The following is a 24121-nucleotide window of genomic DNA, read 5'->3' as shown; positions in this document are numbered from 1 at the left end:
TTTCTTAAGCAACAGAAATGCAACAGAAAAAAGGCAGATTCATTCATCCTCAAATGTGTCCTAGAGTCCTCAGTAAAAAATTTTGGCTCGTCTTGTTTTCCTGGTGTACTGGAAGCAGATTAGTTCTGTACAAAGTCTTCTAGATATTCATGTGTCAGTCCTTGCTTTAAATTATTTTTCTCATATGCTTTATCTGAGCTTGCAACCCTTGTATTTCCATGTGAGTTTCCAAACAGAATAAAATTCACAGGAAGGTAAGGCACATCTCTATCTGCCTTCAGGTTCATGCTCAGAAGCAAAGGATTCTCTTTGGGCATATTTGTTCTCACATTAATTTTCCTTAATGCAGGAGTGGATTTTGTGTTGGATTTAGATACATTGAATGGTCTGTGAAAACCTATCCAAATCCAAAGCAAATGCAACTCCCAAATTTTAGGAATGTTCAAATACCATTGAGATCTGTAAGCTTTAATTAAAATATAAAAATTAATTATCTAAGTGTGGGCATACACAGACACACACACACATATATAGATGTTCTGTATTTTACTACCTGTATACATATACATAATGTAACCAGTTTTTAGAGAACTTAGCAAAGTTCTAGAAACTTAGCAAAGGATCTAGGTCTCATTGTCCTGTATTTTGTATAAAGGACAGTTTAAAAGAAATCCTTCTGAGATTCTGTGTGAAAACAGATAAAGAAAGTCATCTTATATGGCCCCTCTAGCAATCAGGATAAGAAGAGAAACAAATATAGTGAGATAATTTCTATAAAGCATCACTGAATCATCCCTCTGTTTTCATTCAAATCATATAGCAATTAGTAAGTGATGATCTGGTTTAGAAAAAGGAACACACTGTTTTTGTACACTGTGCTTTGTGTACTGTTTGGGCTAAATTAAGACAAATAACCAAGGCAATATTTTGCTTTGATAGCAGTAAATATTGGCATCAAGAATCCATTGCCCCATTATTTTTAATGGGAAGAATTCAGTCTAAACCTTTTTTTCATCAAGTTAAGGAGGTGATGTCATATGGTAAAGGCTGGATATTCCAAATAAATCACTAACAAGTCATTTTGGCCGAGCAATATGTGTATCAGATATGCAATTGAACATGTCTGGAAGAAAATGCATTATTGTCATAAGACTTAGGAGTCAGAGCCTGATGAGTTTGTATATCTTGCAAACAGTTACACAAGTAACCAGACATTTCCTGCACAACTCAACATTTTTAAGGGAATATCCTAGACTTTATAGCAAATAACCTTGGATTACAAGCTCAGACCCTGATTCAGCAACCACTTCTGAGTGTTTCACTCTCTTCATCTAGAGCCCTGCATGACATGCTTGTCAAGTGTGTGTTGTAAAATCCATTGCAATATTCAAAGAGCACCAGTGACTGAGCTTTATGCATTAGTGTGTTCCAGAGCTGCATTTCCCAAGACACGGCAGCAGCTAATAATTACAGGCCTTCTTCTCTACTGTTTTCAGTTTTGATCCTGAGTGTCCCAAATGATTTAGAGTCCAGGGAACTGGACCCACCCTCTTGGCACCCAAAAGCCGCTCCCATCCCCTGTGCTTGTTCCTCCCATGGCAGATGCCTGCCTCATCAGGGATTGCTCCAGCTCCATAGCCACGGCCACCAGCAGTGCAAGAGAGATACTGTTTTGTCCACTGCAGTGCTTCAGTCTACACACAGCAGGCCATAGATATATAGGTGTCTGGCTGTGGTGTCTAGCTGTGGTGTCTAGCTCTGAGACAGATATCCTGGAGGATGAGTTAAGCTCCCCATGGGGAGCATGCGGTAGATTTTAAATGCCTCTGAGGCAGTGTGTGATATCCAAAAGTTATGAGGGTATTTACTAAAGCTCCTGCTAATTTGATGTGCCATAAATCCTAAAAGGTTTTATCAACAGGAGGGTATCCAAAAATAAGCTCATTACTCTCTGTCACAAATCACCTATGATTTTTTTCCTTGATTTCACTACCTTGCTTTATGAATTGACAGAAAACAGAGTATCAGTGGACAAATTAGACCTTCTGCTGATGACAACATAGCAGACCTTCCTCCAGAAGAGGAGCTATATCAGTATAAGCTTGGTTTATGTAAGACTCAATTTTTGCAGTAGGGTTACTGTGGATCTACCCTGCAGAAAATCAGAGCAGATGTGTAGTGCCTGTGTGGAAATAGGAGCCTTCCTTTCTAATCGATCTCCAGTGATACCTCAGGCATGGATTAGACCCCAGACAGGGCATTTCTCATGCTATAAAGTCTGGAGGTGGGTGAATATTTTCACAATCAAAGTGAGGTTGGGGCAAAAAAAAATGAATAAAAAGAAAAAGCTGGCGTGTCTCCAGGATGTTCTGTTTTTCATTTCACCTGAACTGTTTAGAATTTTTACAACTGAAAATTGCTTCTTTCCATCTGTGAAGCATTTGCTTCTTGGAAAAGATGCACAAAGCCAAGACATGAAAGACATTTGAAATAAATAAATAAACTAATGCATTCTTTGGAGAATCCATGCTGTTTCCCTACTGCTCCCCATTTTCTTATGAAGTCCTCTCCACAGATGGAGGGCAGCCGTAGTCTCCTCAGCAGTAACAGGGGATGGAAAATAATTCCAGTAAGTAAATTACAGTAGCTCATATGCCTGCAGTCTTAATAGAGTTTGTTTCAAAAGCATAGGCCACAAACAAGTTTAGTGAGGGGAGGGTATCTTTCAAATAGATATATTCAAAAATGTTGTGATTTCCAAAGTATAGTTTACCTAATATAATTCGCTGTGGGTAGTACTGCCTGAAATAAATATTTTATGCAAGAATGGCATGGAGGATGTCAAGAGAAGCTGCAGCACCCACCTCAGAGATGACTCAGGGCTGTTCTCCTATTGACACTATGGTAGTTAAAGGAATATTTTCTATATCTTGGTGGAGATAGAGACAAAACAATACATTTCACTGGTCTCTATACGACCTCCCAAAGTTTACAAGTACCCATTAACAAGGATAAAATGGCAAATTACAAAAATAAAATTATAGTCAGATTCAGACCTCCTCCCACTGCTCTATGAAAGGCATCACACAAAAACTTACCCAGAATTTCTGAACTAAAACTATGCCAGGTAATTGAGGAATTTTCCTCTGCCCTTTAATCTGAAATTATTGCACTAAAGTAGAGACAACGATTTGCAAGCAAGGACAGCACCAAGGGCAGATACTCACTCAGAAAGAATTGAAGCCTTTCCATTGACTTCAGTTGAAGGATACTGGCTCATGCCAGCTGCAAGTTTTACCCTTTTACCCAAGTTTTACTTGGAAAGGAGTTGCCAAGTGTCCTTCTGCATGCTCCTCATAGTGACAAAGGTCAGTCAGGGACTGCTATCAAATTCTATCTGCCCAGATGCAGGGATCTGTGTGGGTTAAGGGTTTGGCTGGATTTGGAATCAGAAAGCGAATGTTTCATTAGCAGCCAATAGAAAAAGTTATTGGGCCGTCCTCTCTCATAGTGATTAATTATTCAATGTGACTAAAGCGATTAATTATTTAATGGAACTTTCCTTAATTGTTGCTTAACAGTTCTGAAATAGTGGAAGGAGTTATTGTGGAAAATTGCGTACCATTCTGCTATCTGTCAGGTATTGTTATTTTGCAGTTAGATGGTGGCACCAGCTTCCACGGTCGACCAAAGTGGAGACCACATTTTCCTTCATGATTTGTATTGCTGGAGCTACAGCTGGATTATATTTGAAGAATGCAGGAGAGAAGCCAGGTCTGGTAAGGACCTGAGGAATCCTTTTGTTATGCGGATTGAAAGCTTGGCTGGTTATGTAGAGCACACAGAAGATCTGCTCCCTCCTCTGTAACTACCCTGGAGAACAGAAAGCATGGATGTGATCTCTTTTTGTAGCTCATACATTGCTGCTAAAATAGACTTAATCTGTTCTTCTAAAAACTTTTCCTCAGCTCACAGTAATTTTGGATACACAAAATATCAAGTTTTGAAGAAAAGGAAAGAAGACAAAAATTATAAAGGCCATGCATTTGATCCCAGGACCAGCAAGGCATTGTGCTGTAGATGAATTTGCAAACCTCAGTTCTATCATTCTGCTATAGTCAGAGCTATCAGGCTCTCCTTAATGTGTTACACAAAAGGGCTGCAGCACACAAAGCCTGGAACACATCAGTTTATAGATCCCGAGAGGGTCCTGTGGAGTCTATTACTTTGATGAAGTGGTATTTAAAATTGCAATACCCAGCAGTTGTTTAACCCTCCAGATGTTGCCCCTGTGGAGTGTTTAATACGACGTGAAGTGCTGGTAGGCTAGGCCATAACCTCCTGTCATCTTTTCAGCAGGTCACATCAGGTCTTACTATCTTCTACTAAATCAATACAGGATGACCTGACATAGCAGTTTTCCTTCTCTGCTGTTGTTTTGTTGGTTTTTGTTGTTTGTTTTTTTTTTTTTTCAAATAGTGAGTAGAAAAATCAGAAGAAAAAAAATCAAAAGGATAGGAGAAAGGAAGGAGATATGAAAGCAAACTCAGAAACTTGTTCATCTCGATTCGCATTTTCCCCCCGTTTGCGCTGACAGCCCAGATCCAGCAGCTTGGTGCTGCCATCTGCTGTTACTCCTGATGCTGACGCTGCCCAAGTTTTTGAACAAATCAGCAAGAGCAACTAAAAAGAAAACAGCATCATGAATAAATAAACACTAATTTAGAATGAAATGGATAAAGAGCATCTAATATAAAAATACCACTTAATTTCTAATTTTTTGAAGCAATTTTGAATCGTTGTATGACATGGTAATAGTAATTCCTATGGTCATCAAAAAGATGAGGCACGTCCGTGAGTTCAATTGACTTTCTTTTCTTATGAACAAGTCAACTTTTAGAAACATTTAGTCAGAAATATCATGGCTTAGAGGTCAAGAACCTGATGCTTCACAGTGTTTTTCATGGCTTAGATATTTGACGCCACAGGTATCTGTCTTACAGGGCTGACTTTCAAAGTCAATTAAAACCAAGTGACAAACTTGCTTTGATTAGTGCAGGGCACTTATTAGATCACCTCTGCAAAGAGGAAACTTTCTTTCTGAAGGATAGATGCTCTCTGGGGCATCAGCAGCCTTTTAGAATGTGAACCAAAACCCTGCATTCACCAGAAGGAATTCAGTTGGCATAAGACGCGCTCCATCACCCCTCATTATGCCACCTGGTACCTAGCTGGGCTGTGGTTCTGCTAGCATCTAGATTAAAACACAATCCTGACAGGATTTACATTTTGGAGGGAGAGATGGAAATGGGGAGTGAATTTTTTTGGGAGCGTTCCTTGTAGCACAAAATAATTTGAACTTTTTATAGAGTAAGGGCATTGACATCCAGGGTGTTGAAAAACAAAAACATTTTACTATTATTACACAGAACTCTATTTTTCCTCTCCCTACTTTTATTTTTGTGTGAAGACCTATTTTCACTTCTCAGCCAAATCTTAACCACATATTTCCAAAGGGCCAAGATTTCAACCCTTATTGGCCAGTGTTACCACAAATGTGATGGCTGTTACTATGATTACATCTATGGAGAACTGGTACTTAGAGAAAATAACAGCTTACTGGCATGCTTCTAGTGAAGTTTTTGAGATTCAAGTATGAAGAACGTAGACATGTATTGAACTCACTGTGCCAGCACAAATAATCTCTTGACACATGACTGCAGCCACAAAAATCAATGCCAGCAGTGCTCTCAAATTTGAAAGGATTGACCACTTCCTCTCACTGTTACCAAACCCTGTGTAGGAATATAAAGCAGGTACTATAGCACATGACAGCTCAGGAATGGATGTCTGTCACAGCAAACTCTTGACAAATGTGTTTTCCATCATCTGGCTTCACCTTCTGTTATTCTAATAGTGTCCTATGGAGTGATATCATTGCCTTGCAAGTACCTGTAGAATCTCCTTGCCTTATACTGATAGCAGCAGTAAAGCAGCATTTAGTGTGACAAGAGGTTCTCTACTGTAATCCATAAAACTGGAGCTTGGAATCTTAATAAGAGTTGTGCTGTAACTTCTAACTCTAAGGAATGCTCCTTCTTACCTTTTCAGGTCCATCTCCTTCGCCACTTACCTCTCCTAAAAATGCAGGGCATCGGAAGCACAGGCATCTTTGCATCCTCTCAGGGTGGAGGAGCTAAACCCAAAAGAAGCATTTTCTCTGTGTGTGCACAAGTGAAAAGACTCAAGCAAGGTCAGCGAGCAGCCCCTTGCTTGCAGAGCAGCAGACATCATGCTGCAGGTGTGGTTAGTGCCAGTTTCCATCCTGGGAACTGCCCAATCTTGATGGGCAACCACCGCTCCAGTTCTGAGACTGCAAATGTGCTACCAAAGGTTCAGTAGACCCAAACCCAAGTTTAGGAATGCTACTAATACACTTACAAGTTTTAGTCCCTCTCCTCACTTCCCTCCTGTTCCTGTTGAGCCCAAATATCAACAATTAATGTAGGCACTTGATATGATGCAAAATGTAAAGTGAATTGACAATAGCATAAATCTGACATGAAGATATGTGAAGACACATTTAGAGAGATAAAAGTTCTTCAATGTATTTGAGTTGCAACTGGTACAAGACTGCATGTGGAAAAAATAGTATTTTCAACTCATCTTACCAGACTGCCAGTCCTGGAGCCAGCTGTGCCAGCAATAGGGCAGTAGCTGTCAGCCTGGGCCTGGAGGTTGTGTTCATCTCTCTTGGACCAATCAGGAAATGAAAATCACCATTATTGTGCTGGTGTAGATGTAATTCATGTGTACTTGATCAGTACTTTGCAGGGGAGTCAGAGGGAGCACACTCAGGGAGCAGGTAGTTGTAGGGCACATGGCAACCATAGGCCGAATAGTGTTTGCCGCTTTCAGGCCAGGCATAGTCCTTTAACCAAAGTAACCAGAAACAGTTAACCTGACCTTTAAAAATCCATAGTATCACTGTTCCTGTGTCTTCCAGGGTACAAAGAACATTTATAAAGACAAGGTTTACTGGATCATATCACACAGTTCAGTTTACCTTTTAGTATCCAGATCTTATTTAAATGGTGCAGATATATATATATTTATATACAGATATAGCAATACCAATTAAAGAGAATTCAATCATTACCAAATTTTAGTCTCACCTGACCTGATAATTCCCATCTAATACCTGTATTTTCTATATAATTCTTGTCAGAGTATCATTTCCTGAACATAAAAGCTTCAAAGGATTTAAACTGCTATTGCATCTGTCCTGTATACAATGGAAGAAATACATTGTCATTCCAGAGGTAAATTACTTGTTTCATGCTTCTCACAAAGTATCTTTATTTAACATTTGGACAGATATGCACCTATTTATTATATAAATAATCTATGGCTTCTTAGTTTGCAAATGCTGGTTGAAAGTTCACAAGAGCAGGCTTTTCTGTGAACTTTCTGTATTTATAATTTCAGTCATTGCAATAAATCCTGAGCCTACCACCTGCTTAGCAGCATTTTGCACTCTACTCCAATGCCTAAAGCTGGGAGCTCTGCATCTGAATATTTCAAAACCTCTCAACAGCTTGATTGGAGTTTGATTTTCTTCTTAAATAATGCAAGTTGTTCTGGAAAAAACATATAATCACGATTAACTGATAGTCAAATCCTTGGTCTCTAACATACAAAGCTCCACCACAACTAATAGAGTGGTTTCATTTATAGAGGTTTCATTTGAGCAAAGCTTACTGCAGCATTTTGTAGTTGTTAGAAAAAAAGTGTTCTTTGTGCGTGCTGTAGTTCAGAGCTGTAAGGTCTTTGTGAATGGTTACTCTCAAAGCGCTACAGAAGTTCCCCGGTTCAAGGTGGTTCCTGGCTCCTCGGAAAAATGAATGTGGGGTTCCAGCCTGGGAGGAGAGAAATAAGTGAAAAAGGAGCGTCCTTGGGCTAGGCAGGACAGGTCTGCTTAGTGCAGCTCTGCAGCCAGGACCAGTCAGTGCTAAGCTGGTTCAGAAGGAAGAAAGGTGAGTGTTGATCCCAGTAAACATAAAAAGCATCCATGAATCCAAATCATCAATCACAGTAAAAGCTCCTCCAGCCTTATTTGTCAGAGCAAAGGGATTTTCAGATTATAAACCCAGGAGTCACCATATGGTCACCTAACCACATAATTTAGGACACAGAACATCCTTGAATTTGATCCAGTTTAAACTTGAGTACATCTTTTATATTATAAAAACCAAAAACATCTATTCTCGATTTAAAAATTGCTAATGGTAGAAAAGCCACAATAACCTCTTGCAATGCACACCAGTAGCTAAGTATTTCCCTGGTGAAATGTGTAGCCTTTTCATCATGCACATTTGTCCAGCTCCAGCCACCAGATCTTTTTATAGCTTTACTTGCTAAATTGGAAGAGCGTTAGTCCTGAAGTAAATACTTACCATCTATAACCAAAATCCTTTAACTTTTTCTTGTGCTTAAACAATCGTGCACCTATCCCTTCTACCAGAAGATGCTTTCCAGCCTCTAGATTGGTCTCAGAGCTGTCATCTGCACCCGCTCTGGTTTCAGGCAGCTTTAAGAGTGTCTGTGCTTTAGAGCTCAACATACATACGGGGAAAATGAGGCATCCATGCCAAAAACATGTATTCCCGGGGTCACACTAGTTTCTGACTACTTTTGCTCCTGGAGTTGACACCCACCTAATGCCCTGGACACGAACCAGTGTGTCCTGTTTAAGCCCACTGCTCCCTGGTGGAGGGTGCTCCCTGCAGCACCCACAAACCCTACAACTTGTTTCTCTGAATCTGACTTCACTTTTGCCCACCGGATAAATTACTGTTACTCAGTCATCTACCATAACAAAGCAATTAAAAATTTTGCCTCTAAATTTCCTTTAATACTGACTAGATATGATAACTATAATCTTCGTAATCTTTGTAAAGCTTTAAGTGATGATTTTATGCCTCTATAATAAAATTTGTACCATATTTTTGCAGGACACTGTCAGAAACAAAGCTGCTCACTGCCGAACTGTTCAACTGCAGAAATATTAGCTAGTATCATCATTACCCTGTGTAGCTTCATTTCCCTGAAGTCATACATTATTATTCCCCTAATGTCTAAGGTATTATAGACAGTTACTGTGCTGCATTTTCAGCTCAGAGAGGTCTCTCTCAAATGATGTAAGGAAGGGTGGCAAGTACAAGTGATTTTCTCCATTCCTGTCATGCTTTTCAGGTGAAAGTAGCAGTCATTTCTTAACCAGCTGAATGAACTAATTTAAATAATATATTCTGCATGCACTAATTTACATAACATTATATACGCAGGTAAAATGAAAGCCACAACAAAGATAAATAAAAGTTTCACAAGAATTCAGTCACAGGCCATGAAGAGGACCCTAGGAGAAACAAGGAAACAATTCTCTCATGCCTTGTTTACTTCATAAATATAAATTCACTTTCTTTCTTTCTGAAATTGGTTGATACTCAGTCTCAGCTCTGCATGTCAAGTTTTTTCCACTTCTTTTTCCTCTTTCAAATGTTGAGCATCTTTTGATATGGTGGATAAGTCTCTATTAATCAATTCCTATCAGAGGGCTCAAAAGACATATGTATCCTGTAGGAAAAAATCTCATAGCTCTGCTTCCACATGGACTTTGACAAAAATAACCAGCTGTAAACAAGCAGGGATGTATATTTTCCGTGATTCATGCTGCAGAACCCATCATAGGCCATGGGACTGTTGTACAGAACTTGAGCTTTCACAGAAAAAAAAAAAATGCTACCGGGTGGCCTGATTGTGAGGGAAGCCTTCCCAAACAGGAACCGAACATGAATCAAGTCAGGATGACTCAGATTGTTTTTGTGATTCTGCAGAGAGACAATCTGAGATAATAGCTGGGTTGTGTGAACTATTGCTATAATTTATTACAATAAAAATTCAAAATAAAATGTCTTACGGTTGTGAGTTGGGTTTTTATTTTCTCTATGTATATCAAAACCTCTTAGATTTCTAGCCCCTCTGTGTGAATAAACACATAGAAAAACATTTATAAAAGTCCTCTGTACGCCTCATAGGGAATATGCCAAATTTCATCCTAACAAACACAGCAACAAGCCTTTTGTATGCTCCATGAAGTACATTTGATAAGAAGACAGCAGTGTCACAGCATGACTGAGTTATGGTGGTAGGTAACCAGCCTTAGGACATCAAGGAATTTATAATACTATTGTTACATGTTGAAGCTTGAAGCCTATGACAGAATAACAATACCTTTCTAGGTGATGGGGGAAAAAAAGAAGAATTACTGCTTAAATTCTAAATTAGATTTGTGCTGCTTTTGATTCAAAGAAAGAAAGAAACCCAGTCTCTTTGGGTTTCACAAAACAGAATTGCTGTCTAGGTGTTGTAGCTAGGGTACTGTAGGCAGCACAAAGTATTTGTACAGGTAAAGGACATCTCTGATGTTTGTGTGTTATACATGCAGGTTAAGTAAATGTTTTTAATCTAAAAAAACCAGGTCCCATGACTCAAGGTGAGAAAAATTCTTCTTTAGTGCTGTGCTCCATCTTTTGCCAGAAAGCTGTTCCCAATCGAAACTATATTTATCCATTATTTACCAGTTTAGTCAGCTGAGGACAAGTTGTTCTGAAAATGTTTGTTTAAATCAGCCAGCCAGGCACCAAGAAGAAAAAGGAAAGGAGAGAGAAAACTAATATGGAAAAATGTCTAAAATTCCAGGGAAAATCTTTCTGTTGATTTTATCAGGATATAGCCAAGATCTGCAGTCAACAGATGAGAAGGATGGCTATTAAAATAAGGAAAAGAGACTAGAGACTTTAAAGAAAAAAGAGGCAGATATGGGAAAGTAGTGTGAAGTTCCCAAGTTCCCATTAAAAAGGACAAAATGGTGATGCAGCTGCAAACAAGCAATGGAAGGGAATGAAAACTGAGAAAGTAAATTAAAATATCTATGACCACTGATTTTAATGGGTAGAGATGTCGGGCACTGGCCTTGTCTGCAAATTCTCTTGAATGGGTTGTAGAGGCACAATTCGGTTTCAGTATGGATGGGATATTGAAATAGCTGGAAAATTCAGAAAGATTATTCATGCCTAAAGCTTTGGGAAGATCTCAGTAGTAGCAAAGGAAAGATTTATCTTCCCTTTTAAATTAAGTTGTTTGGAAATGATTTGAGAATTTTTGTTACGAAATTATTTTTGGGGTCCTCCCTCTGAGCGAATATTTTAATTTGCAATTTTTACCCTGACAAAACAATTTTAGTAGAGCACAATGAGTGCAATGAGTATGTATTGGTAATGACTGTGAAAGGACAAACACCACATAGTGAGCCTTATAGGATTCAGGAAGGACAGAATCTAAGTTTAACCACAAAGAAAGCAAAACGTTAAGAAATGTGTCTGAAATGAAATGACTAGCAAATCCTTCAAAAATCAGTCTTTGGAGGGGGAGTAAATGTGGAAGGCATATTGTCTTCTTAATCCACAACAGATTGATGCATCTTTTGAAGAACAAACTGCAATTCTTTCTAAACTATGAAGCCTTGAAGGGAGACCAGGCATGGATTTACCAGCCAGGGAAAAGGTCCTTTAGCTGCTTTCCTCTTGTCCCAGCCAGACCTCCCCATGTTGTTCCATTGCCTGCTTTTTTAATAGTAACATCGAAATATGTAGCTGCTAGAGAGATGAGTGGATGACCAACAGATGAGTAGTTGGCAGATAGGGGCTGCTTAGTTTGTTTCTCCTACAGTTTTCTGGTTTCTGATTCAATAGTTTTATTTCCCTTATTACATCTCCCCATCTGTCCTTTTGGAGTTGGTTTCCAGTGCAGTGCATGGTTACCATACATAGGTAATCATAACTTTCCCTGTGGACATGGACAAAGAGCTTGAAGTGTTGACAAGCACATTATAAATGATCGAAGGACATGCTGTCGATAGCCCAGCTAGTAGAAGAACACAGGTCTCAAAATCTTTTCAGGGTTTACTATGACCTTGTTACCCAGTCTACAGACATGAATCAGGACAGAGATGACCCATCACAGTAAATATCTGTTATATGGTCCAGACCTGATTTTTAATTGCCACCATTTTCCTGCAGTACATTCAGGTACCAGTGTCCTCATGAGCTGCAGCATCCTCCTCACTTTTGGGTGTTTGCCCATGTTGTAGTGTGCCTCCTCCAAGGCCCCAATGGTGCTACCAATGCCCTCCTCAGGCTCAGGTCCCTCCAAGCACATGGGTACCATGGTCTGCTTCTCCAGGTGAGCAGTGGTCCTTCACCTTCTATGTACATACAAAGGTATTGTTTGAACAAAACCAAAGAATAATCTTTTTCAGAAATCTCCACATTCTTGAGGAATGCGATAGGGACAACCCAACTGACAAAAGCCACCTTTGATAATGGACAAACTGTCACAAAGTTGTTCCTTTTCCTAGTGTGGAACTGAATTTGCTAGCACACTACAGCATTACCTCCCAAGCAGTCAAAGACCCATATAAGATTGCACAAAAAGCCACATAAAGCCTTACTACCAAGAGGAAGGAGCAGTTGGCAGCAATCTCCCAAATAACTGCACTTCAAAAGCACCAGCCTGTAGGAGTTCAAAGCTCTAGCAGTTCTCTTGACATCATCAGATCTTCCCTTTTCCACCAGCAATTGAGCCAGGTTTTGAGCCAGCAATGTTTCCACACAAATTAGTAGTAGTAGAAATAATAATAGCAATAATGCCTGCCCCTCCTCATCAGTGCTCCTCATGGAAGGATTTGGAAAACAATCTTCCAGCAGAGCTCTGCCAGTTGCACAAACACAGCGGGCAGATGAGAGAACATCTGTTGCAAAGGACGTGCCATCAGCACTGCAGGCACTGTGACATCAAATGCCAGCATACAGAAAGGCACCAGCAAACTTGCTGTAGGATCCTGTGGGGTGAGAACATTGCCCCTCCTGTGACCAGAGACAGGATTGTTCAGCCCCTGCCACAGCAGTAAGCAACATGCATCCTCCATCCTGGTGTTCCTGCTTGCTGCTCCACACATGCTGCACCACACAACCATGCTCATTCACCTCTACAAATATAAGGTTGCCAGTGACTAATGTGAGCTTTTTTAATCTTGTTGATGAATGGTTTTACATTCCCAAAGAGGAATGCTGCGTCCCACTGCACATTTTCAGCTGTCTTGTATGCTTCTATAAAGCTGGGAGGATGGAATAACAAAAATGCCCTGGGATGATGAAAGGGTTCGACTATGGGTTCCCAAAACTCAGCTTAGAACTAGCTACTAGTGCCCAAACAGGTGCCTATAAAAGCCAGGTAGGAGCAAATCAGAAGCAGGGGAGTTTCCCTGCTCTGAGTGGTGCCCTCCCGTCTCCCAGATGAACACAGCACAGTCTAGAGCACCACCAGCTCAGTGAGGACACAGCCCCAGATGAAGTGGTGGTGTGGCTGACAGCAGGGCATGGTCATGTTTCAAAGCCCCAGATGCATCACTCAAGCTGGAGCCCAGCAGCCAGCTCAGCTCAGAGCTATGCTGCACTGTGAGAGCCTTCCTAGGTCCCTGGGGAAGCCAACTCTGCTCCAAGCTGTGGGAAAACCACAACCAGACTCCATGTTTTAGGATTTTACTGCTGGCCCAGCCACATCATCAAACTATCTCATTTTTAGCAAATGATCTAGACATCAGTGAATTCTTCAGATATTAAAAGACTATCCTTCAGCCTGCTACGCCACCTCTGAACGTGACCCCCCACCTAGACTGCAGCCCTTTAAGTTATCCTTCATTTGTTTGTTGGTGTGCTCCCTTAGATCTGCAGATCGCTTTGATTATTTGAACATCTGGAAGTTGTCACATGCTTTTTTTGACCGTGACCATCTGAAATATTACCCAGCAGGACTTGAGGGGAGACACAGTAAGGAAACAAAAACATCCTACGCATGAGAACATGTGGCAGGAATTATCAAATGACACCATCCCAAAGGATAGTGCTATATATCCAAGCAAAGGTGAACTTTCTCTCCATTCCCTAAAGCCAGGATAATTGTTTTCCATAATATTCACTCAGACATAAAACAGCATTGCACACAAATACCTAATATATTTTTCACTAAACATTATATTATCAAAGTTAGTTGTCTGTTACTAATGGAGAAAAAGCATTTCTTTCATCCTTTGGTTTTTAAAGCGGAAGAGTAGATCCCCTCGTACACAATTCTTCACAGAAAAACCTCCCCAAAATAGTTCAGTGCCTGAGTTCGTTAGGGTGCTTGTTCCAGGTTAGCCTGATGTCCTCACAGACAGAGTGAGGGTCCTTTGGTAAAGCTAGAATGGAATATATAAAACTATGAGATAAAAAAGGTTGAAATATAGAGTCAATCAGCAATCCTGTCACAGGGACTAGAGGCTCTGGAAAAGAGGGGAAATGCAGACCAAAATCAATACAGATGTGGAGGCGGGAGCCCAGAAAAATCAGGCACAGTTTTTAGATTTGGTTTCTCATTCTTATCAAGATACAGATAACAAATGAAGCATGTAGACACATACAAACTGTACTGCTGCAGTCTGGCAGTTGTTAACCAGTTATATTTTGGCCTTCACCAAGAGGTTGTCCCTAAGATCAGCAGTAGATGGCAATGGATTTCCTTCTGACCAGCCTCTTTGCTTACAGATCATGGGACCAAAGCTGGAAGAAAATAGGAACAACCAGGATCAGCGCTCCCATGCATGACTTCCAATCCCCCTTCCCTGGGGGCTGCCAGCTGGAAGGGTGGTCTCTGCTGCGGTTTCCTCCCAGGGACATGATACTAGTAGAAGCAGAAGTAGAACTAGTTATTCCATCAGCCCTCAGCCTCTGCATGTCTCCAGAGTCAAATCAGACCTTGATGTACTGGCTTTGCTCTGTGGCTGCCACTGTTCCTTCTTCTTTTGGGGCAATTTTTATATTTGGTGGTGGAGTGCTCTGATTTTTCCTTCTTTAAAACAGTGCCCATGGTTACTGAAGTCAGTTCCTGACAAGCCAAATGTATTTTGATAAGACCCCAACGTCCTAGAAGGAATTCCTTGTAGTGCAGCAGCTTGGTTCCCAGGAATCGTCTTAAAAAGGACACTCGTCCTTCAGGCATAACCTAACAAAAATATTCCATGGTCTTTGTGTTGGGATATGACGGAAGCTGGTTCGTTTGTCCCCTGACAGAGGACGCGGACAGGGAGCGTTCGCGTGAGCGAGGGCAGGATCCGGACTTAGGCGGTGGCATAGGGGCGCTGCCCACTCGCCACACGTGGGCTCCTGCCCTCCCCCGGCCGAAATAATATCCTCGGGCCGCGGGAGCAGCGCGGGCGCCGTCCGGACGTGGTTCCTGCGCGCACCCACGAGGTGTCACTGCTGCCCCGCCGCGGGAGCGCCCGGACCCGGCCCCCGCACCCGAGCGGCGGTGAGTGAGGGGCGCTTGTGCTGCGCGCACCTGGCACGTTCTTTAGTTGCTGATGCTGGGAGGAAAATTCGCAACTGATTGCTGCCCAGCGACTTCCAATATCACTGCAGCGGAGGAACATAATATTGGGTTTATTTGTTTCAGATGAATATCGATGAGGTCTCAGCACATACATCAGCAGGACTCGGCACGGAAGAAAACCAAGACCATCAAATAGAAAGAAGAGGCATACGGTCATTTCAGAACAATTGAGGAGAAAAAAAGAAAAAAAAATAAAAATCACCAGGTTTTTAAGAACACCAAACTAGTTTGCTCTACCATGGTAAAGGAAATTGCTTTGTCTTTCTTCCTTTGTTTCTGATTTTATGCTCTATTTAGATTTCTCTAAGAATGGACTATAATGAATACCAAAAAAGTCCAGTAAGTTTCTATAATAAATATTTTTCATAGTCAACATTACACAATTCAAAGTAGTACCATTCAGATTACACATTTTTTTCCATAGCAGAATTAAAACTGCAGCAGTAGTGTAGATCAGTGCTGATACACTGGCAATGCTGATCCTACCGTGTCAGTAGCAATAAAACAGAAAGTAAGAGCATCCAGGGGAGTGACCTGTTAAAAGAAACCATTTCTGTATTACATGAACGACTGATGCTGACTGCTGCAGACAGATTTGCTCTGCACAGCAAGAAATAGGAGGCAGCTGCTGCTGCTGCTGCATGCACAAGATGGCGAGGCCTCAATAATGAGGAGTAATGAGCTCCATCCTGGTGCAGGAGCTTTCAGGAACTGAAAAGGATGCAGCTGATTCTACAGGCAACATCAGAATTCTTCACTATGTGGGCCATGGATAGGCTTTTTCTTCTCCAGCATCTCCTTTTTTTTTAGCACAATGCAGTTAGGGTAGCATATTCAAAATCTTTATTTAGATGTAAAATAAAGCAGCAGTGTTTTTTATATATATTTTTTATCACTCCTTCCTCTCTCTCTCATATTCCTCTAGGTCTTCTGGCCTGCAAACACTTGCTTTTTTCCTTCTCATTAAAAGACACTCCACCTAGCCCATACTGTTGGTGGAAAGAGGTTGTCTTCAATATCTTTCTAGAAACAAAGGTGTATTCCCAGCACATGCTGTGGTCTGGGGTGGGAGAAGTAGCAGGAGAAATCCGAACCATCTTTCAAAAAAACCCCAAGCCCACTCTACTGTATCAAAGAGATTCCACCACTGATATCCAGCTAGCAAGCACAATGGTACCTCTGAAGAAAAAGGTAACTACGTTTTAAATCCAGTCTTACAGGTTTCACATCTCTGATTTCAGTGGAAGTATGCTGGGAGTTTGGGGCAGGTAAAAAAACAGTGGGAGATGTCAACTGAGGCAATGAAAGATCTGCAGATGCTCAGCACTGCTGGCAGATAGGAATCCCAAAGTGCAGTTTTAACACAGCAATGGGGTTCAAGCAGGTTTCAAATAGAAAACAACTTTTCTGTTGTTACACTCTGTTCTGACCAACAGCAGAAGAAATATCTAAAATTCTTATCTTTCATGGTTGGCTTTTTGGTTGGTTGGGGGTGTGTGTAATTTTTTTTTCCCATAAAATATCTGAGTGTTGATAATACACAAGTATACAGAAAAAGTAGATGATATGGGTCTGTATGGCTGGAAGTACGTTGGGAAGAAGCCCTTTGGGGCAAAATAAAAGTATGATATTTCAATTTTTGATTACAGGAAGAAAATAAAGATAGAAGTGAAAATTCTCCCCTGTAGACAAATGCACTGGTGGGAGAGCAGCTGCAGCTACTCCCTTATGCCAGGGTTTCCAACACTGACAGAAAAGGAGGAGGAAGACAGTTGAGAAGGAAATCAAAGGAAGAGAGATAAGGCAAAACCTTACTAGTCAAGGACCCAGAAAGGTGGCTGAACTACTTCAAGAGGGTTGGAGGAAGGAGAAGTGGAGTAAACCAAAATCACTAAGGAATTACAAACTTATTAGTTCCCAAAAACCAACTTTCTGGAAACCAATTCCCTCATTATTTGAGCATGTCTAACTGTCTGAACTGTATCTTCAGCAGTTTACTCTATCCATTGATGAAATTCCACATTTGTGCCTCCTCCCCCAAAAAATTTTACCTGTGATTTAGGCACATCAGTTTCTTTAGGCATGTTCATTGGCTTCCCTGGAGTTAACCTCCCAGACCAGTATGGACCAGGACTTAGAATATTTCCTAGTCTTGGGCTTTAATCTTCCTTCCTGCCTCCCACAGACATTTTCTTTGATAAGAGACAGAGACACTCTGCATCACTCTGTGGACACCCTCACATCAGTCTTCCCATGAAAGAAACTTAAGCTCCTGATTTATTTCAAATTCCAGTGATGGAAGTGAATGACCCAAGCACCTGTCCCCTTCCTTCCCTCAGTCCTGAGCGCCAGAGGAGTCACACACCCAGGCTTCCTTTTGCCTGTCTCCATTCAATGCACCTAAGCAAAGGAGTAACTCACCTCCCTCATATCTCCTGAGGTTCCTGGTGATGCCTCCCCACTTGGTGAGGAAGGATGTCCCTGCTGTGTACACCCCTGCACAGGCATCCTGCCCCCCAGGACATTGCCCATGTCCCTTCTCCATCAGCTTGGGAGAGCAGTGGCCTGGAGGAGGAGTAGTGAGCTGATGAGAACAGGATGGGGAGTGAGAGAGGCAGACTTCTGGGAGCAGGATGGTCCCCTGAGATCTGGCCAGAGTCAGAAGCAGTTTTTGCATCTGCATCTGCATCAGCCCCTGCCCTAGCACTGGTCTGCCTTTCCTTTAATAATTTCTGGTTTGTTTTGTTTTTTGACTTTTTGGGGGTTTTTTTATTTATTTTATTTTATTTTAATTTCTTTCAATTCCGAGAAGGAACAGAGAAGGTAAATATAAAAAGCATTAGTGGGCACCATAAGACCATGAGGGAGGGATCAATGGAGCAAAGATCAGAGGAACAAAGGAAAAGAACCATAAAAGACAGAGAATCTTTAAAAAGATGTTCCTGAGGGGGAGGGGAGAGAAGAAAGAGAATCTAAAAGAAAACTTTTATAAAGAACAGTGCATCAAATAAGATTAACTGAAAAAAGGTCATAGATTTCAGGTTACACATTCCTCTCAGTGAAAAGGTAGAAAAGTAAGTTACATTAAATATGCCATTTCCACTCATCTTTTAAGGGAAAGGGCTAAAGGAATAAAAAGATGGATAGACAAGATAAATGCATAATGAAATGTCTCATTTATTTGATACGCGTGCTGAAGGAGCAGCTGCAAGGTTAAGAGGAAGGGTGGGAAATAGTACCCCTTTTGAAAGCTGACAGCTGTGATGAATCTAAGAGATTTCAAAATCTAGTCAAATCAAAAAGAGGCCAATGAAGGTGAGTGCAGCAGAATATATTTTTGGAGAAAAGAAAAAATACAATAAAAATTGTGCAAATGCCACTAACAAGGTAACATTTACAATCGTGTCTTAATATTGTTTGATATTTACTGTCCATGTTCACACTTGTAAATAAGGACTATCATCTAGCATTTGAGCAGGTTCTCAGAGTTTATTATAAGGACAATTTTTCTTTACAAATTACACATACAGATCCCTTACAGCAAATAGTGATGATGGTACTCACTCTCATTCAAGTGTTTGTGTTAAAGAATCAAGCCAGCAGATTCCTCACTCTCACCCACACATAAAGATACCTGTAGATAAAAGGACTGCAAGTATTGTACAAGTAGAATGAAAAAAAATTACCCTTGGGAAAAGATAAAGATGATCTGAAAAATGAGGATGATAACCGATGGACTGACCCAAGAAGAGTCAGCTATACACAAAGGGGAATGATCATCTACATTAGATTGCAAGGGATCTGGGCACCATCCTCCAAGAAAGTTGGAGTGATGAAGTCACGCAGCACTTCAGAAAACACCAGTAAGAAAACCAAAGGAGACTGTAATGTTAAAATGTCCATTTATGCTGGGAACATATTATAATAGTGACTGCAGCAGCCTGGTCAAAAATAAAGGGATAAATCAAAGCAAAGATTCAGTTTAGATATTAGAGAAAAAAACTTTTTAGTTTTCTTTGTAGAGATAATGACTGTCTGGAGAGACTCTGCAGCCCTCCAGTCGATGTCTATAAAATAAACAAAACCCATTTAGTTGTACACATGTCATTTGAGGACTCCACAGTTTTGAAACATCATGAGGAGGGGGAATCCAGTCTCAGAGAAATCATCTTCTCTTCCACTTCACCTCTTTAATATTGGGACTTCCGCCTATTTTCAACTCACAGGAGACAAAAGCAGTCTGTTCAGCAGTGAGATCAAACAGCAGACTGGTGTGAGTCACAACCACTTAACAACTTGCTTAAATGAATTGTGGACACAGAATACATTCAAAGAATTTGTTGATAATTTCCCTTGAACTTGTTGGGATTAGAGCCTTATTTTATTTAAGTCCCTGTAGCACTAAATTTCCTTTAGTAAAATTTCTGTGTTTTATGCACCTATGTTAATAAGACCAGTGTTAGTTCTATGCACAAAATCTTCAGCTAGAAGGGACATAAAAAATATGACAATTTAAAAATATAAATTCAAACAGCTGTTATTCACTATGCATAAAAATAAATAATTGGAAGAGCCACAAATAAATCACTGGCTTTCCCAACTCCTAATTCCAGTTACCTATAGAAAACAGCCTTCTCTCCCTTTGGTGGTCTACTTTGGCTTAATTTTTTTTTTTTAATAATTTTTAATAAATAAACATCTTAAATGCATTCCTTGCATAGGTCTTGTTTCTGGAGCTGGTTGTTGCCCTCCTATTTGTTATTTCTTAGGGGATTATTTGGCATTTATGTCTCATGATTTCAGACTATTAGAGGTGCAGTTTGAAAACGGCAACTCCAGAAATTTGTTATTATTGCTTGTACACTATTGCTTTTTAGCTGAAAAAAAAATGTAGTTGTGTTTTAAAGGACCAGTCACAGTTGATCTTGCCTGATTTCCCGGGTTTTAATTCCAACTCAGTACGGCTGTGGCCAACAGGCTGGCAATCCACCAGCTTCAATCTGCCTCTCTTGCTCCTAATTACTCAGCTCTCCAGTACTCCTCCCTTGTCAGTTCTGTTCTGGTCACCACAATTAATTCCCATTTCTTAGTCTTGTATTCACCTTCAGCTCATTAACTTTTGGCCAGTCTCCACTACTGTTTCAGCTTAGCATTTCACAGTTTATCACTGTTTTAAGACCTTTTTCGTCCATTTTTGGTTTTGTAGGGTTGAAGAACAGTTTCTAATTGCACCTTACAGAAGAATGGGCAAATATTTTGCTGTTGTCAGTTAGGTGCCAGGATAGCTTCTCCCTCTCCCACCAGCCATCTTTCTTCACAGGTTGGTCTGGGAGCACAAAACCATCTGAAGTGTACAGCAGCACCATCAAACACTTCTTTCCCCTGTAGGCTTAAGAGCTGTTTTATGAGCAAGGATGCATGAGAAGAGACACTGTCTAATGAAGCCCAAGTCTCAGATGGAAGTTCCGAGCTCCAAGGGGTTATTTTAAGGAATATTGCAATTAATATCTCACATGAGGGTGTTTTCAGCTTCCTGGGCAGAGCCAGGAGGCACAGACTGATGGCTCTTCCCTAGAAGACAAGAAATACAGTATCTTCATATGGATTTTCCCTCTTGGTCCTTTGTTTCTCTGCAGATTTGTGGCCTCACTGAAATCCCTAATGGTAAATTGTTGTGTAGCCAGTCATACTTCAGCTATTTGGTCATTGTACAAGCATGCCTTAATCTGAGTTAATCTTAAGTCTTTGAAGTAGATCTTTGTGAAATTTGGAAACAAACATTTAGGTTTTCTCTGTGGATAAGTAAAAGGAAGTTTGTTCCACCTGGAGTTTCCAGTCCAAGTCTATCCTAATGGCAGATGACAGTGACTAGATAAAGTATCATAAGATTGCAGATAAACCTTTTAAAAATCATCTAGTTGTAGGATTGATCTTGTTTGGGCCAAATTCATTCATGTGTGATGGTGGAGTTGTATCACTTGGAACTAAGCTCAAATGAAACCTTAATACTGCTCCCTGACTACTTTGAAATCCTTACTACTAGTGCCTGGTTTTATTTTACAATCATCATGTTAAATCCTGGGCAAAACAGGGAAAGACAACCATTCAATACAGATTTCATATTTATTGAAAGAAAATGTCCTGGGTTTGGCTGGGATAGATTTCACTTTCTTCCTAGTAGCTGGTGCAGTGCTGTGGTTTGGATTTAGTATGAGAATAATGTTGATAACACACTGATGCTTTCGCTGTTGTGGAGCAGGGATCACCCTAAGTGAAGGGCTTTTCAGTTTCCCATGCTCTGCCAGGGAGCAGGTGCACAAGAAGCTGGGAGAGAGAATGGTCAGGACAGCTGACCCCAGCTGGTGAAAGGGATACTCCATACCACAGAACATCACGCTCAGTATATAAACTGGGTACAGTTGGCCAGGAGGGCATGATCTCTGCTCAGGAACAGGCTTGTCATCAGTCAGTGGGTGGCGAGAAATTGCATTGTGCATCACTTGTCTGTCTTGGCTTTTATTCCTCCCTCTCTTTCTCATTTTCATTATGATTACTATTATTATTATAAATTAATTCAATTATTAAACTGTTCTTATCTTAACCCATGAGTTTTACCTTTTTCCTTTTCTCCTCCCAATCCCATTGGAGGTACAAGGGCGTGAATAAGCAGCTGTGTTGTACTTAGTTGCTAGCTGGAGTTAAACCATGACAGGAAAGAACTAGAATAAATACAGAATGGGTTCAGGAATACAAATGCTCCACATCTTTTTATCAACCAGTAGGTGTTGCAAAGTGATTTAAAAAAAAAAAAATTCTTAGGATGAAGTTGCATGAAATGCCTAATGCTTGAATTTGAAATGTTAGCTATTTGAAGGAAGTCATTATTTGAAGCAGACACTGGTATCTAATTAGTTAACTGTGAAGCCAAAGCAGGCAATATACCAGTTGATGCAATTGGTGGCAGCGGGAGTTTGGAAATAAATATCTGTATTTGGCACTGAGAAGTGAAACAGAGCTCAAATTTCTGTGGATTGCCTGGCCCCAATTTCATTGCCTCAGAGCTCACATTTCTGTGGTAAAATTAAATCTCAAAGTTTAAGATATGGGATTCAGTGTTGCTGTTTATTAAAATTCATCTGACCTCCCTAGGTTGTGAACATTTTGAGTTGACCTAGATGGAGCTCTTGATAAAATCAAACTCTGATGGGGCATTTCCATAAAAGCTTAGTAGAATTATGCTGACAAAAATGGAGACACTTTAAAGCAGTGATTGTCATCCTATCTAGAAACCAGAAACACAGTGCCATGTGAAAACAAAGAACAAACAGAAATCCCAAACCGGGTCGAGAAACCTCATCTGAGCAGAACATGGAGAAAAGCCATTCATGGTGATTTATAATGCCTTTTGTACTGGCTTCACTCAGACTGCCTCTTTAAAGATGCTGCATTCATGGCTACGGCTGCACGAGGCTACTGACAGAGCCAGTGGAGAAGTGAGGCAGAAGGCAGCTCAGCTCCCTTCTGCCCATTGCTGGTCTGTGGAGGAGTCCTGTCCTTAGTGGCAACAATGCAGACAGGTATCGGATGTTAAATGAGATTACTCTGGTATTAATGCATTCAAACTGATTGTCTGCTTGTATCTATGACTGTCCCACTGTGTGTGTGTGTGTGCACATTTTTAGGGTTGGTAGTCCCTTCGAAACAAGATTGCATTTCTCAATATCAAACCAAAGTCAGCATGCCAGATGGTACTAGAGTTGGCTTTCCTGAGTCTATTCTGTGCAGGCTTGTTTGTCCTGTGCACCCTACGATGCCCTGGAGGTATCAGCATTTTATCATTTGACTTAGTTCCCATCTTTGCTCTTCTACTCAGAGATTCTGACCACTATCCTTATGCCACCTCTATCAGCTGAAAGTGTTGTTTTTTAGGCTGAGCAGAGATTTCTGGTTCCAGCTCAGATTAGCTTCAGAAGCTCCATATCTGCTGTCTTATGGGCAACATCTATCAACAGAACTCTGCGTGAGTAACCTCAGCAGTGGACATACAACAGCACACCCAAACAGAGCCCCTGAATTTAAATGATAGCCTCCTGCATTACTACTGGAGGTTTACACTACAGACTGTATACTTAGCACTACCTTTTCAGCTTAAAATGTTGCTTTGTATCACAAGGGACAGCAAGAAGAAAGAAACACTGCCCTTCCTATTCAGCAAGTATACTCTTGTGTTCTTGGGCAGAATTGTTCATGTCTGTTCCTAAGAAAATGCAGTTCAGTTCATCTGGTCTGGGGTAGTGACTGAATTGCTGCGCAGACTGTACTATTATGGAACGGGTCTAGCTTAAAGAAAGGTTTGCTTATGAGATGATGAGCAAGCTGGAAAATCTCTCTGCTGCTAGCTTGATAAAGAGAAAAGAAAAAGTAAATGATTATCAATAAAGTGTGCTTGATTAGGTGTCACTGAGAGAAAGAAAATGCCATTTCATGTCATCTTTTTAGAAAGCACAAGGTGTGTAACTTTTGGGGATCATTTTGCTCTTGACTAATCTTCAGATTCAATATTAAAATCTCA

General features: G+C 40.6%; 1 protein-coding gene across 2 annotated transcripts in view; it reads right to left on the bottom strand.

Moving 5' to 3' along the window:
- Positions 1 to 7327: 7327 nt before the first annotated feature.
- The window catches only part of RGS7 (regulator of G protein signaling 7), a 265193-nt gene continuing 248399 nt past the window's right edge, over positions 7328 to 24121 (bottom strand). For both annotated transcript variants that reach the window (XM_064648708.1, XM_064648722.1), the window contains one exon: positions 7328 to 7919. In XM_064648708.1, the coding sequence (XP_064504778.1) occupies positions 7758 to 7919 (162 nt within the window). In that variant the 3' untranslated portion in view covers positions 7328 to 7757. The remainder of the gene's footprint in view (positions 7920 to 24121) is intronic.

Source organism: Pseudopipra pipra, chromosome 3, assembly GCF_036250125.1.
Source record: "Pseudopipra pipra isolate bDixPip1 chromosome 3, bDixPip1.hap1, whole genome shotgun sequence".
Taxonomy (NCBI): Eukaryota; Metazoa; Chordata; class Aves; order Passeriformes; family Pipridae; genus Pseudopipra; species Pseudopipra pipra.
Note: the sequence above shows the minus strand (reverse complement) of the source record. Positions and strands in the feature narration are given on the sequence as shown.